General features: G+C 42.7%; 1 protein-coding gene across 1 annotated transcript; it reads right to left on the reverse strand.

Moving 5' to 3' along the window:
• Positions 1-1913: 1913 nt before the first annotated feature.
• Positions 1914-3633, reverse strand: Fam237b (family with sequence similarity 237 member B). The gene is made up of 2 exons (XM_050139835.1): positions 3431-3633; positions 1914-2338 (listed from the first exon to the last, which is right to left on the reverse strand). The coding sequence occupies exon 2, from the start codon at positions 2335-2337 to the stop codon at positions 1918-1920; it is 420 nt and encodes a 139-aa protein (XP_049995792.1). The 5' UTR covers position 2338; positions 3431-3633; the 3' UTR covers positions 1914-1917.
• Positions 3634-14185: the final 10552 nt, after the last annotated feature.

Here is a 14185-nt window from a genome sequence, read left to right on the forward strand (position 1 = left end):
GGGCAGAGGGTGGAGTGGGCAGAGGGTGGAGTGGGCAGAGGTGGGAGTGGACAGGAGTGGGGTGGGCAGTAATGGGAGTGGGCAGAGGTGGGAGTGGGCAGAGGGTGGAGTGGGCAGAGGGTGGAGTGGGCAGAGGTGGGAGTGGGCAGGGGTGGAGTGGGCAGTGGTGGGAGTGGGCAGAGGGTGGAGTGGACAGGAGTGGGGTGGGCAGCAATGGGAGTGGGCAGAGGGTGGCATTAGGTATCTTCCTCTACTACTCTCATTTCCTGAGATCAGGCTTCTCACTGAGTCTCATTCACCAATTCTGTTAGGCTGGTTGTCCAGGAAGCCCCAGGGATCTTCCTGTCTCCTCTTTCCCTGTGCTGGGCGTACAGACACATGCTCCTCTGCCTGAGTATCTAATCTTAGCCCTATGTTTGTGCCACAAACACTTTACCAACTGGAGCCACCTTTCAAGTCCCCAAAGTATGGACTTGGAGCATAGGATCAAGTCATTATTATACAAGTATTGGTACTGACTTGAAGCATAGGATCAAGTCACTACTATAGCATTGGTAGTTTTCTGAAACTATTCCTCACCACGGCAATTTCCTCATCCACTGTGTGCCATTCTGGGGTTTGGCACATTCCTTTAAAGCTGATACTGCTGATGGATTTGGGTGTGAGTTGTAAATAATATAAAAACGACTGTGAGTATGAAATGTGACTGACATAATGCCTCGGCAAAACGTCCAGCATGCTGTGCTTTGCTAAACTGTAGCTTCTTCATTTTTGTTAGTTGTTCCTTTTTGAATGTTGTGATGTTATGAATTATACCACAGGGCTGGAGAGATGTCTCAGAGGTTGAGAGCACTGACTGCTCTCCCAGAGGATTTGGGTTCAATTCTTGGCACACACATGGTAAGTCCCAACTGTCTGTAACCCCCATGCCAGGGGATCCAATGTTCTCTTCTAGCCTCTGCAGGCACTGCACACCCACAGTGCACACACATGTGTGCACACACACACAGACAGAGGAAACATGTCCATACACTTAAAAAAAGAACTGTACCATAAAGGTTTGAGTCTTAATATATAGAAAAATATTTAATATATAAGATGGATTAGTATTGAAATGTAATTTTAGATACTGGCATTAGTTGGGGCACAGTTTTAAAGTTAATATTAGGGTACCAGACACTTTATAAAATTAATTACAACTTCACTCCATTGATTAGTTTTTTTAAAAAAGTTATATTTTCATGTGACGTAGTTTCAAAACAAAGGCAACTTGACAAAATACTTTTTAAATAACATATTATTGACAAGTTACTTAAATATACGCAAATAATCCAATAACTATTAATAAGACAATTATATAGCTAGAGAAGGAAAATCACCATATTAAGAAAATTAGAATTTTAATTACAACAGGAGATTTGATTTGGCAAGTACTAACAGGATTCTGCTCTCAGTTGGCATCTTGCTTGAGGTATTTTTTGTGTTTTCCTTCCTAAATATAAAACATGTTTTATAATCTAGTTCTATAGTATCAAGGAAAATTAATATTTCTTAATATAAGATTCCATTCTTCTATGCAACCCAATTGAAAATGTTTTGTTCAAAAGGCTGCAACAAGCCTGGTATTTAAGTCTTACAATATGAATACAGAGCTGTATGACTTTCTTATGAACTACTCATGGGGGAGCAATAAGATGATTTTTAATGATCTAGCAATATTTATATTCCAAGATCATTTATAATGAAGCACTCTCATGATTTCTAAATAATGTAAACATTTATTTTAATTAGAAAATTATAATTTTCTTATTCTTTTATTTTTATAATTATTATAAGAAAATAAGACAAATTTGCTAGCTAGATAAATCTGAAATAACCAGAAGTACTAAATATCAAATTTTTAATAATGCCACTTCACTATTTCCGTAGGTATACCTTCAAATCACCTCTATTCATTTTCTGTGGAAAATTATACTTGGAAGATCCCACCTGTCTTCTGCCCATTCCATGAGACCTTGAAAGCAAACAGTCTATGTACATGTCCCAGAAGTCTTGGGCTATGTTTAAGAAGATACTGTAATGCCCGGGCCGCGGAGATTTTTGCAAGAACAACATGAAATTCCAGAAGGCATCCACATCGTGCTCTATCTTGAGTTCCTTGAGGTCTATGAGGGTCAGAGAGCATGTGTTCCAGCACTCAAGATCCACATCTTCTGTGAGGCCCGCGCTGACGCTGGCAAGCACTCCCTTTTGAAACTCAAAGTTAGCGCTCGTGAGATTGAACAACATGATGCAGCCCAGGGGAAGGTAGACCCATCTCCTTACAGCAGAACCCATCCTATATAGAGAAAAAGAAGAAGTTTAAACACACACACACAAACGAAAAATGGTATAGTGAATGTGTATTTCTTGGTTTTCCTCTGAGCTGATGACTCTCAGACCTTCCTTTGAAGGGATATTAGAATTCTCCCTGAAATCTAGTGTATGTTTGTGCAGATGTGATGCGTATTTCATCGCAGACCCTCACAGCTGCACGAAACCTTAAAGACTTGCATTCTCTCTCCCCCTGTAGAGATTAGTACACTCCTCAGTGATGTGCTCTCCTGTCTCACTGTCCAAGAGGACTAAAGTGCAACTCATTCTGTATGTGGTTATGAGAGGTGTTGTTGGGTTTTAATTGAATTATTAGAAATCTACTTACCCAATGGCATTTGATATCTCAAATATTCCTGTTTGTTTTGTTTTCCACTGAAAAATATTTGTTGAGCCCTCCTGTCTTGTGGATTCTGACTTTTCTTAAGTTGTTTGGGACTAGTTTAGAGATGAATATATAGCCATAAAATGAGCAGAAAACAAGGTGGGTACAAGCTAGTGTGAGATGGTACAGGGTCAATTACTGCCCAGCAAATATTGCATTGTTCTAGTGGCTTCTCTGCAAAGTTTCCCTGTCAGTTGGTTCCTCAGCAAATCGACCTAGAACACATGGGTAAGATCGAGGACTAACTTGCCAATAGATTGCCAATAGTTCATGCAGACTGTGGGTTCTCGAAATGCTCCTATACACTCTGCTGCCTCAACAGTCATCTCAGACAGATGCGGTGAAGAACCTAGAGCCCATAACCCAAGACATCTCCTTTCTGCATACTGCCTTTCTCGTCCCCTCGTTAAAAGAAACTAGTTTCTTTTTAAGAAAGAAAAATTTAAACAATATTCAGGTCGTTTTACACTACCGGTAATTGTGCAGACTGCATGCAGAGTGAGCCCACAGTGCGGGTGACAATCCTAAAATGGGTGTGAGGAGTGAGTTCCAAGATTTTTTTCCCCTCTCCCCCGCAATTGGTTGATTTCCCGACCAACGCCCTTTCCACCTATGGCCGCCTGGACCGGACGTAGAAGAGTCACCCTTCCCAGGAATCGGGGAACCGAGTACCTTCCGTGACTGTCCGTGGCGCGTCCCAGCACGATGGTACCCGAATGTGCCGCCTCCGGCTGCGGGACCGGTCGTGTCCGTGCAAGCTCCTGTCTGGGGACCAGAGGTGTCAGTGCAGGCTCGGGACGTCCCACCCCAGGAAACAGGAGGAAGGTGGAGACGGTTCTGCAAGACCCCGGGTCGCAGGGGTTGGGAGGGGAACTCTGCGCTGAGCTGGCGGCTCTGCTCCGCGCTCCTCACCAGAGACAGACTGGCAGGACCGCGCTCCTTTTCTAGACAGAGCAAGCCCACGGAGTGGATGGCCACGCCCCCTCGGGGGTCCCCGGGCCGCCACTCCTCCTGCCACTGCCTACCCGGGCTTGGCTCCACCGAGATCACATCTGTCTTTCTTCCTGGCTCCCTCATTTGGTAGGCAGTCATCCTCCCCCGAGCTATCTTCTCTCCCTAGACATCCAACGACCGCGCCTGTGTCCACAGGAAAATTCTCTTAAGGCTGGAGACCTGTTAAAATTCCTAAGCCTCCCTGATGGGGGTCTAACCTCCAGCTAACCACCATTTGAATTATGATCATTGACCTGTTCACTAACTCAAGTACGACCTCGCTTGTGCCTAAGCACAGTTTAACTCTGAGAACGGTGTTCTGCAGCCTTCAGTAGAAGGAAGACTTCAGAAAGTCTCTTTTATGGTATGCCTCCGGTTTTAATGCCCATGGTTCCAGCCTTGGGGCACCGCTAGCACAATCATGGGAGGTTGTGCCTGCTTCCTATGCTCAAACTCCATGACAATAGTCAACGGGATGGGATAGAAAATCAAACCAAAATCCGATTTATCCATTCTTCCCTTTCTTTTGCATGCAACTTTTTGAGCTAGGACGGAGATGAATTCACTGTCCCTTCCTCTACACTAAAAAGACGTCCTCATCAAGTAAAAGTATTAGCAGTTTTTTCCCGGTCTCCTCCTCACATGCGTGGAGGTTTAGCATGGCTAACCATAATATCTCGTGTGTTGATCTTAAATCCTTCCTGCATCCCTTCTGCCTCCAGGACCAACTCCTACATAAAAGAGTTGACAAAAAGGGAGTATTTGTTACCAGAGTTTGTAGGACTCATATAAATCCATCTCACGCCGATGTATTTCTCCAGTGTTTCAGGTGTCTCAGTCCACAACTATTCACGGGCTCTCAAAGTAGACAGATCAAAATTTTGCAATCTGAAGTTTGTACTCTTCCATAGAATTCTCTCACTAACTGAAACTGCTGTCCGATTTCACATGATTCTACACACACACACACACACACACACACACACACACAGAGTGCCTTAGGGAAGCAATTTCTTGTACTTTCCAATTAATGTTAGCTATTCAATAGTTTCTTCTAAAATGAATTAGCTATTATTTATGCTAAATAACCATGAAAATCCTATATCTTTGTTAAAAATAACATTCCAAAATTACTATACGTATATGTAGATATTGCAAATGTTTTATAGAATAGCCATGAAACATAAGAGACAGGCAATAGTTGGTGTTTCTCTTTCCAGTTCTTTTTCTCAATTGTTTCACTCCCCTTATATCTCTACAAAATACTTGAAATATAAAGTATTGCAAAATATATATGAAAACAGTGGCTTTTTCAATAAATGATGCTGGGGCTTGGTGCTCCATAGAAAATAAAATTTAATTTAGGTTACTTCCCCATAATATCACCAAATTCAATTTCAGGGATATTAAAAATTGGAATGTAAAAAATGAAATTTCATAACTTTCAGACTTAAGAATATCTTTATAATTTGAAGTTGGGAAATACTTTTAATGGTAAAGATAAAAGAAAGTAGTGTTTAATTTAGAATTACTGTTATGATACTGAAAGTTATAATAAATATAAAAAGTAGGGCTTGGGTTGTAGTTCAGAATACTTACCTACCATGCCTTAGGCCATGGGCTCAATTTCCAATATCTTCCCCAAAATTCAAAACAAAGATTTTTTAATTATAAATAATAGGATGTTTCAGCATATATAACCACAAGGCAATTGTAACTAGGAGACAAAACAAGAACTTTCTGTGGAATCAACAAGAAAAAGGTAAATGTCCCAATAGAAATCTATGATCTCTATGTTTGCTCACTTGTTTTGCTTTTTGAGACAGGGTTTCTGTGTGTAGCCATGGCTGTCCTGGGACTAGCTCTGTAGGCCAGGCTGGCCTCTAACTCACAGAGATCCGCCTGTCTCTGCCTCCCTAGTGTTTGGATCAAAGGCATGGGCTACCTCTGCCCATCTTGAAATCTGAGGTTTTAAAGAGACATTTCTCAGATAACACACACACACAAATGAACACAGAAGCAAGTAAGTACAAATTAAAACTACAATAGGATATTGATTCATATCTAGCAGATAAAATACTTAGTAAGTCTTAGAATACCAAATGATGGTGAGCAAGCAAGTTTATTAAAGTTCGCCAAAGAACCAGAACACACGCGCACACACACAAAGATATAAACATGAATAATTGAGCCATGCATTGTGGAGCTAGAGGTTCAGGACGGCTGGCGGTAGAGTTCCAGCCTGAGAGCCTGAGAGCTAAGAGAGCACTAAAGACCCAGCGCATGAGGTCAGGAAGAAAGCCAACTCCCTTTCTCCGTTTCTTTGTTCTGTCAGGCCCTTGGTGGACTAGGTGATGCCCATTCAACTGACTGGAACAGTAAGGCAATCTGCTTTATTCAATTTGCCATTTCAAACACTAATCTCCTTCAAAATGAAACTCACAGACTCACCCAGAAACGTTTACCAAATTCTTGGACAACCCATGGTCAAGTTCACACATGTAACCCGCTTCATGAAGCAGCAGGACTCTTACATAGTACTAGGGATGCTGTAAATTACATAATTAGACCATAATTGGCACTTTAATCTAAGTCATAGCAAGCACATGATCATTTATTGTCTTGAAAACCTAAACGTTCTGCAATACATTTTGATCAAATCCATCTCCATTTTTCTCCTCCCATTTCTCCTCTAACCCCCACAGTATTTCTCCCCCAACTTCATGTCGTTCTGTCTTAAAATTCACTGAGTTGCACTTGGTGTGCATGGGTATCTAAGCCCCCCAAAGGCTGCATTCTGGAAGGCTTTCTTTCCCCCCAGAAGCCATCAGCGGTCAGTAGCTCCTCAGTTAGTGGTGGAACTTCATGAACTGCTCCTCCACACAGATAGGGGTTTGGGCTGACTTGATATGTGTACAGGTCTTGAGCCTGCAATTGTATCCGTTGTGAGTTCATGTGTGCCATGGTACTCACTGTCGTGTCTGGTACTCTGTTTTGCTGCAGACGCCCACTGCTGTTGGCTCTTATGATCTTTCCTCCTACCCATCCCATGATGTAGTGATCCCATGTAGAGTTGAACATTCTATATTTTCTTAATTTTCTGCAGATTGAGTAGTTGTGCACCTCTGTATTAATCACTCTCTTGTGAAAAGAAGCCTCCCTGGTGAGGGTTAAGAAATGTACTAACCTTTGGGATTAAAGGTGAAAACTTAAGGAGCAATGTATTACTGTGTCCATTTAGCAAACTAACAGCAGTAGGTTCTCCCCCAGGGCTTAGGGCTTACCCAGCCCCACGGTTTTGGCCCCATTAACAGTATCAAGACTGAGTTCTGCCTTCTGGTGTGGGCCTTAAAGCCAATCATAAAGTGGTCGCCCGTAGTATCTTTATGTTTATGGCTCCAAATTTGTATATGTTAATTACATTCTTTCTCAAAATGTGTAAGACAGGGGCTGGAGAGATGGCTCAGTGGTTAAGAGCATTACCTGCTCTTCCAAAGCTCCTGAGTTCAATTCCCAGCAACCACATGGTGGCTCACAACCATCTGAAATGTGATCTGATGCCCTCTTCTGGCCTGCCGGCATACACACAGACAGAATATTGTACACATAATAAATAAATAAATAAATAAATAAATAAATAAATATGTGTAAGACAGCATAAGAATGACATATTTCCATGGTAGGAAGAGAATGCCTGGCGTCTGGCTGCAATTGCAGGAGGTGGGGAGCAAAGAGCCCCTTTCAGCGTATCTGCTTCGGGCGGCACTGACAAACACAGAAGAGGGAGAAAAAGATGGCCGGTCAAAATGGTGAACTCATGTGCTGTATGGTAGCTAGCCCTTAGCCTTCTGCGATTTCTGAAAACTGCCTAGAGATACAATTAGATTTGAGGTGGTTTTCTTTGGATGAAACACGCATTGCTGTCAGAAGATGCACATTGACAACAGACAGTCTAGATGACTGGGGGCACTGTGCTCAACTTTAGGGACCCTGAACTGCAACCTGGATCAATGAAGGAAGAAGATTAAGACCAATCTGCTTGGACAGTCTGCAGAGAAGGACGAGAGAATGCAGTGGGCCCATTAGATTGCTGTGAAGGCAAGCATTTTAGAAATTCCCCCAGCACTTGGAGAACTGGGTACAAATGACCTGGCAAAAATGGAGTACAGTGGCAAAACCCAAAAGCACACAACACATCCCGAAATGGCCATGAAGCCTGGTTTGGTAATGTGCATCTGTAATCCCACCACTAGGGAAACTGAGGCAAAAGAATTAGTACTTGTAGGATACCATGAGCTACATACAGGTAGTGAGATCCTCTCTCTCTCAAAAAGGGGGAAGGCAGCCGGGCGATGGTGGCGCACGCCTTTAATCCCAGCACTCGGGAGGCAGAGGCAGGCGGATCTCTGTGAGTTGGAGACCAGCCTGGTCTACAGAGCTAGTGCCAGGACAGGCTCCAAAGCCACAGAGAAACCCTGTATCGAAAACCCAAAAAAAAAAAAAAAAAGGGGGGGGGGAGGCATAGTAAAGCCTGCACAAGTTTAGACTTTAGGGTTGATTATTCATAAAATCAAATGTACTAATAACTAACAATTCTTCTTATTGACCATTTTAATCAAAAATTAACCCTCTCGGAGCTGAAGAGAAGAATCAGCATTTAAGAGCATTGCTACTCTTCTGAAGGCCTGAGGTTTCCCCTATATAACAATTCTGCACTGGCAGGAGAGGGCTTCCCCAGCGGAGCTGTTACAGCTGGGTTCCGGTGCTCCAGAGTGTAGCAACTCTGTTCTGCTAGGGGAAGGTTTCCCCAGCGAAAGTGTTACAGTCCAGATCTGCTCTGGCAAAAGAAGTCGTTCAAGAGACTTATTGGAAGAAAAGAATCCAGGAGAGTGGCTTCCTTTACCAGGGTGGAAGACCAGCTGCAAACTAAACAGGGATAGGGCTTACAGAGGGCTTCATAGGGGCGGGGTTTTCCAGGGAGGAGAAGGATTGGTTAGTTTTCCCTGCTCAGGGATTGGCTAGTTTAGCAGGTCAGGGACAGAGATGGCCCTGATTTTAGAGCCATTTTTTTTTTCTCTCTCTCACTAGCCTTTTAAAGCTTTTGGGCTCTAGTTTTGGGACCAGGGTGTATTTTTTTTTCCCCTAGGGACAAAGTGTGTTCTTTGGCACTGCTTTCAGAGTCAGGGCATATTTCTTTGGTTCTGGGTTCAGGGCTAAAGTATTTCTTTCCCTTGCTCAGGTCTTGGAGCCAAGGGTATGTTTCTGATTCCAGGGCTCTGATTTCACAGCCAGGGTGGATTTCTTGGCTGACACCTTTCCCCTACGACCTATAACTTCAACTCTAGGGACTTCAGTGCCTTCTTCCAGTCTCTATGGACATCCCCCCCCCCCAACACACACACACACACACACACACACACAAACAAATAATAAATGAAAATAAATCCTTTTTAAAAATCCTATAAGCAAGCGTGTTTTTCAAGCCATTCATTTTTTTATTAAAATTATTTTCAGCAGAAGTAAAGTATTCATTCCTCATGCTATCATCATGATCATTTTGTCCCCGGTCATTTCCAGTGTCGCCACACTTCATTCCCAAATTAGATCAAGAGTGTCTCTCCCTTCCCCTTTGCCACTTTAGGTCCTGACTCCACCCCAAGGTCCCTTTCACAAAGGTCAGGCTTGATGGTATAATTAGATGCCAGCGTTCACTAAGTCCTGTGCTGTTTGTTTGCACATTACTATGCGCCATTTCCCATCGAGATCACTGATCAAAAATTACACTTATTAGAGACTTTTCTAGTGACTGTCATACACTATGAAGAGCACTCAGGCATTTCTAGCTGCTTTTTCTTTCTGTGCTGGAAAGCTTCGGCTTTTCAGGAACTTTGAGGGCGTCTCCGCAGCCAGAGTTCTTGAGTGCTTCCGGACCCTTGTGCTGACTATAGAGAGTTTCTGATTTAATCAAGACAATCGCCTGCTCGCTTGTCCCCCGGCTTCCTCACCTCCAGGTGCTCACTCACGGTTTTGTCATGCTTGTGTTCATCCTGCCTCTGCTTTGCACAGCACGCTCCCGCAGGAATTACTGCCATCATCACTGCCCACGGCGTCCAGAAGAGCCCTCCACACACAGTGGGGGCAGGATGACTGCATAGTCGTGCCGAATACCTACCAGAAGAAGCATTTCTCATGCTATTGACTTTCTGACTCATTATAATGAAAGACATTAATTTTAAACATCCACACCTCCAAGTCCCTCTGTTAATCCTTAATTACAATGTATCGATCAAAGTGTAATTCAATGACCTTGCTGGTAAAGAGAGCAGGAAATGAGGCCGAAACAAGTAGGGACCTTGTAGAGGCAAAAAAGGTCCCTTGTCTGATAATTGAGGGGAAAACAGCACTATTGTTCCAGGAACACAGGAGAGGACGGTGAACAGAATACTGACTCTGAGACAAGAGGAAACGTTCAGGACAATGGTAAGAAAAGATTTTCAATTCCTGCTTCTTCAAAAGGGGAGGAGAAAGAGAAGAAGAGGATGAGAAAAAGGAAGAAGAGAAGAGGAGGAGGAAGATCATTAGTATAAAACACTTTGTCATTATTTTTTAAAGGGAAGGAAAGAAAAGGAGATTTTATTAGGATATAACAATTAAAATATTAAACACTTACAAATATCGTAGGTGATAATAACCTCATGTGGCGATCAAGGCTCTCTAAAGGAACAGAGCTGATAGAATAAGGAGCTAGATCAGACTGGTTTCCTTGATATGGTCTGGGTAGCCCAACAGTGGCTGCCTCATTCCGCAGAAGCCAAGAACTTGGGAGTTGCTTTGTCAAGGCCTGGAGAGCTGCTGGTTTTCAATCTACTTTAAGCCCAAAGAGCTGGTTCTAATATCAATGAAGGAATGTCATAGCAACAGGATAGATGAACTTGCTAGCAAGAACAAAGGCAAGGAGACAAAAGGAAGTGTTTCCATATTCCCTGTTCGTTAGTATGGCCTGCCGCCAGAAGCTGCTACCCACATCTAGGGTGAGTCTACGTCGCTGCCAATAATATGATGAAGAAAGGCCCTCCTAGAAGTGCCCAGCAACTTCAGATTGAGTTGATTCCAGATGCAGTAACATTGACCACCAAGATTAGCTACCACGTGGTCCTGTGGATACAGTTCTTTGTTATTCTAAACGTACATGGAACTTTTGGGTGCCCTTGAATGGAATGGGAGATTTGTGTGTAGACTTCCATGGTGCTCAGGAGGGGAACACGCACAACGTTTATTATGTTGTTGGCTACATCTGAAAGCAGGATCTGAAAAAGGAAGTGAGGCAGACCTGATGTCTTCTCTTCTGCCTTTCTCCTTTCATTCATTCATTTTTGACTTTTTAAAGTTTACTTTTGTTTTTTTTTTTAATTTTATATGCATAGGTGGTTGGTCTGCATGTTTAGATGTGGACATGAATGTGACTTTGGTACCCACAAGGAGGAAGAGCTAGATCCCTTGAAATGAAGTTAGAAATAATTGTGAGCCACCATGTGGGTGCTGGAAAATCAAACCCAGGCTCCATGAAAAAAGCAGCCGGCGGTCTTAAACCCTGACCATCTCTTCAGACCCTTTTTACTTGTTTTTATTATATGGAAGTAAGCATAGCATTAAGCATTGAATTTTTATTAACAGCACGTACATTGTAATTAATTATTGTACAACTTCACTCCTCTGTGCTTTGGTACCCATCACCTACCTTCTCAGTAGCCCCAGCCCCCCTGCCCTTCCCAGCTTCTTCCTAAAAAGAAGGACTTTTGTTCTACGCTCCATGTCTGTGCAATCTTAGGTTTAAATCCCACGACGAAGTGAGGAATGCGGCGCTGGTCTTTCTGGGCCTTGTTTGTTCCAGTTGGCATGATGTCCCCTGGTCCCACCCGTGCTGGACTGGATGAATCATAGCTTTGATTCAGCGGCAATTCCTTGTAACTATAAAAAAATAAAAGAAGTCATGATTACTCAATTTTATGTCCTATCTATTCCTATTCCTCCTGTAGCCTTTTGGATCTAGACTGACGGTATGTTTTATGTGTGATCTTTGCCTTTTTGTTGTACCATTGCAGTATCTTAGGAGGAAGCAACGCGAAGCTGAGGTGGATGTTGGCTTTTCTCTTCTGTGCCCTCAAAGTCACCATCTCATCCCCTCTGAAGAGGCCCCTTCAGCTAATAACCCAGCATTACTCCTTTGATAAACCACTATCTTTCATCTAGGACAGGGTTTCCTATTTGGCATAGCAGGATTGACATTAATAACATTTGAAGATGGCATTTCTGCGAGATATGATTTCACTGATGAGCAGGTACAGTCATTCTTGACATTGGGGTAATTCATGCAGCTGGAAAAGAAAAGTCTGAAGTTACATTAGTGGCACACAAGGACAGTTCTTACAGTGTGAGACCAACCCTTGGAGGTTTATTTGGAGGGTTATTGCTTCATTTCCATTTCAAAAGAAAAAAGAGCTAGGGGATATCATTTTCAAATACATATTATTTTAATAAAATTGAAAAGAGAAAAATTTAATACCTTTTCTAGCCTTTACCCATACTAAATTATTATTAAGAAAAGATAAATGATAAGTTTTTGATGTCTCAGAGAAGCAAAAAAAAAGGTGTGATATGGGGTTCCGCTCTGTAGGCTGGGAATATGTTTTATTACCTTTGGTTAATAAAGAAGCTGCTTCGGCCTATAGCAGGGCAGAATAGAGCTAGGCAGGAAAGCGAAACTGAATGCAGGGAGAAAGACAATGGAGTTAGAGAGATGCTGCCATGTAGCTGCTGAAGGAAACAGACGCTGGAACCTTACTGGTAAGCCACAGTCTCGTGGTGACACACAGATGAATAGAAATGGGTTAATTAAAGATGTAAGAGTTAGCGGGTAAGAAGCCTGAGCTAATAGGCCAAACAGTGTTGTAATTAATATGGTTTCTGTTTGATTATTCAGCTCTGGGCAGCGTGGAAACAAATGAGCAGTCTCTGCCTACAAATGTGTATTTTAGTAAAACTTAATTTTAGCCTCCAATTTCACATTTTCCCAAACAAGAACTTTCTCAGTCACTGAATGACAAATTCCAGATGGCACATCAAGCGAAGTGTCTAAGTAGATGTTTCAAACTAAAATAATGTGTGAAAAGCGATCTCAGGTTTATAAATGATTACCACATCCTTAGGCCTCTCGGGTCCTCCACGCCTAAGCCGCGGAGGATGTGAACTAGATCCCTTCAAGTGTCATTCCACAGGTTGGAGAGCAGAGGCAGCCTAAATCTAGCCAAATGCTTGTCTGTCTGCCAGGATAGCAGATGAGAGGCCCCAGGGATGGGACAAGCACTCAAAACACCACCCATGAGAGACTTAGCTTCAACATGAAAATCCCAGAAACTCAAACCTAGTCTACTAGCGACAAATCCAAACATAAATTTTCTTAGTTCAAATCTGTATTATCCTCAAGCTGATGTTAATATGTTTGCACTTTGAATTAGGGATAACTAAGGAGAGGTCAAGATGTACCTCTGAGCTATTATTACATAAGAAGCAACACTTTTTAATTTTTATGATTTCTGGCAAGTAAGAGTGAAGTTTAAACCCATTAAGGGAATGTGGTAATTACAAACATTTCCATAAAAGAAGTGCAATCTCAGGTATGAGAAGCTAACACAAGCCAACTGCATTAAAGAGTCGACGGATCTCTGTGAGTTCAAGGCCAGTCTGGGCTACACAAGATCAATGCAGAAATAGATTGAGGTGGTGAAGGCCTACACCTTTAATCCCAGTACTAGGGAGTCATACGCCCTTAATCCCAGCACTAGAGGGAATATAAAATGGGAGAGGCGTGAGCTGCTTAGTTTGCTTAGCCTGCAGTCGCCCAGCCTTGGTAGAGGTAAGACTTCTCTAGTGACTTGGCTGCTTTGCTTTTCTGGTTTGGGGGTTGAACTCCAGTATCTGTCTCCGGGTTTTCATTATCCATGCTACAGGTGGTGGTGGTGCATGCCTGTAGTTCCAGTGCTCAAGGATTCAAATGATTTCATATTAGGTTTTCAGATGCCCAGTTTACAGTATTTCCTGGACTCACAACGTTTGAAACAGCATCCAACAGAGGCTATTTACTGTGCTGCTCTGGCAGGTCTTAAAGATAAAGCTGTGAGAGTCAGCGTTATAGCGATCATCTTTCTTTTTAAATAAATGAACACCCAGCAAGAAACATCCAGTTTCTGCTGAGCCCAGGGCCTGAGTCACGTAAACCTTGTTAGGTCCACTTGTCCAAGCGCAACCCAAAGTATTATAGACAAGTGGTGGGAATCGAACAGTGAGTAGGAAAACGACAGAAGATTGGTAGAGGCAATCTACAAAGTTGGAAACCAAGTCAAACAACTTAAATGTCAGTTGGCTAATAAAATTACA

The sequence above is a fragment of the Alexandromys fortis genome, unplaced genomic scaffold, assembly GCF_014885135.2.
Source record: "Alexandromys fortis isolate MF-2015 unplaced genomic scaffold, M_Fortis_MF-2015_v1.1 scaffold_38, whole genome shotgun sequence".
In the NCBI taxonomy this organism is placed as follows: domain Eukaryota; kingdom Metazoa; phylum Chordata; class Mammalia; order Rodentia; family Cricetidae; genus Alexandromys; species Alexandromys fortis.

What these genes read in the sequence shown, in the direction of transcription:
- Fam237b (XM_050139835.1), bottom strand. Translation starts at nt 2,337, where the DNA reads ATGGGTTCTGCTGTAAGGAGATGGGTCTACCTTCCCCTGGGCTGCATC.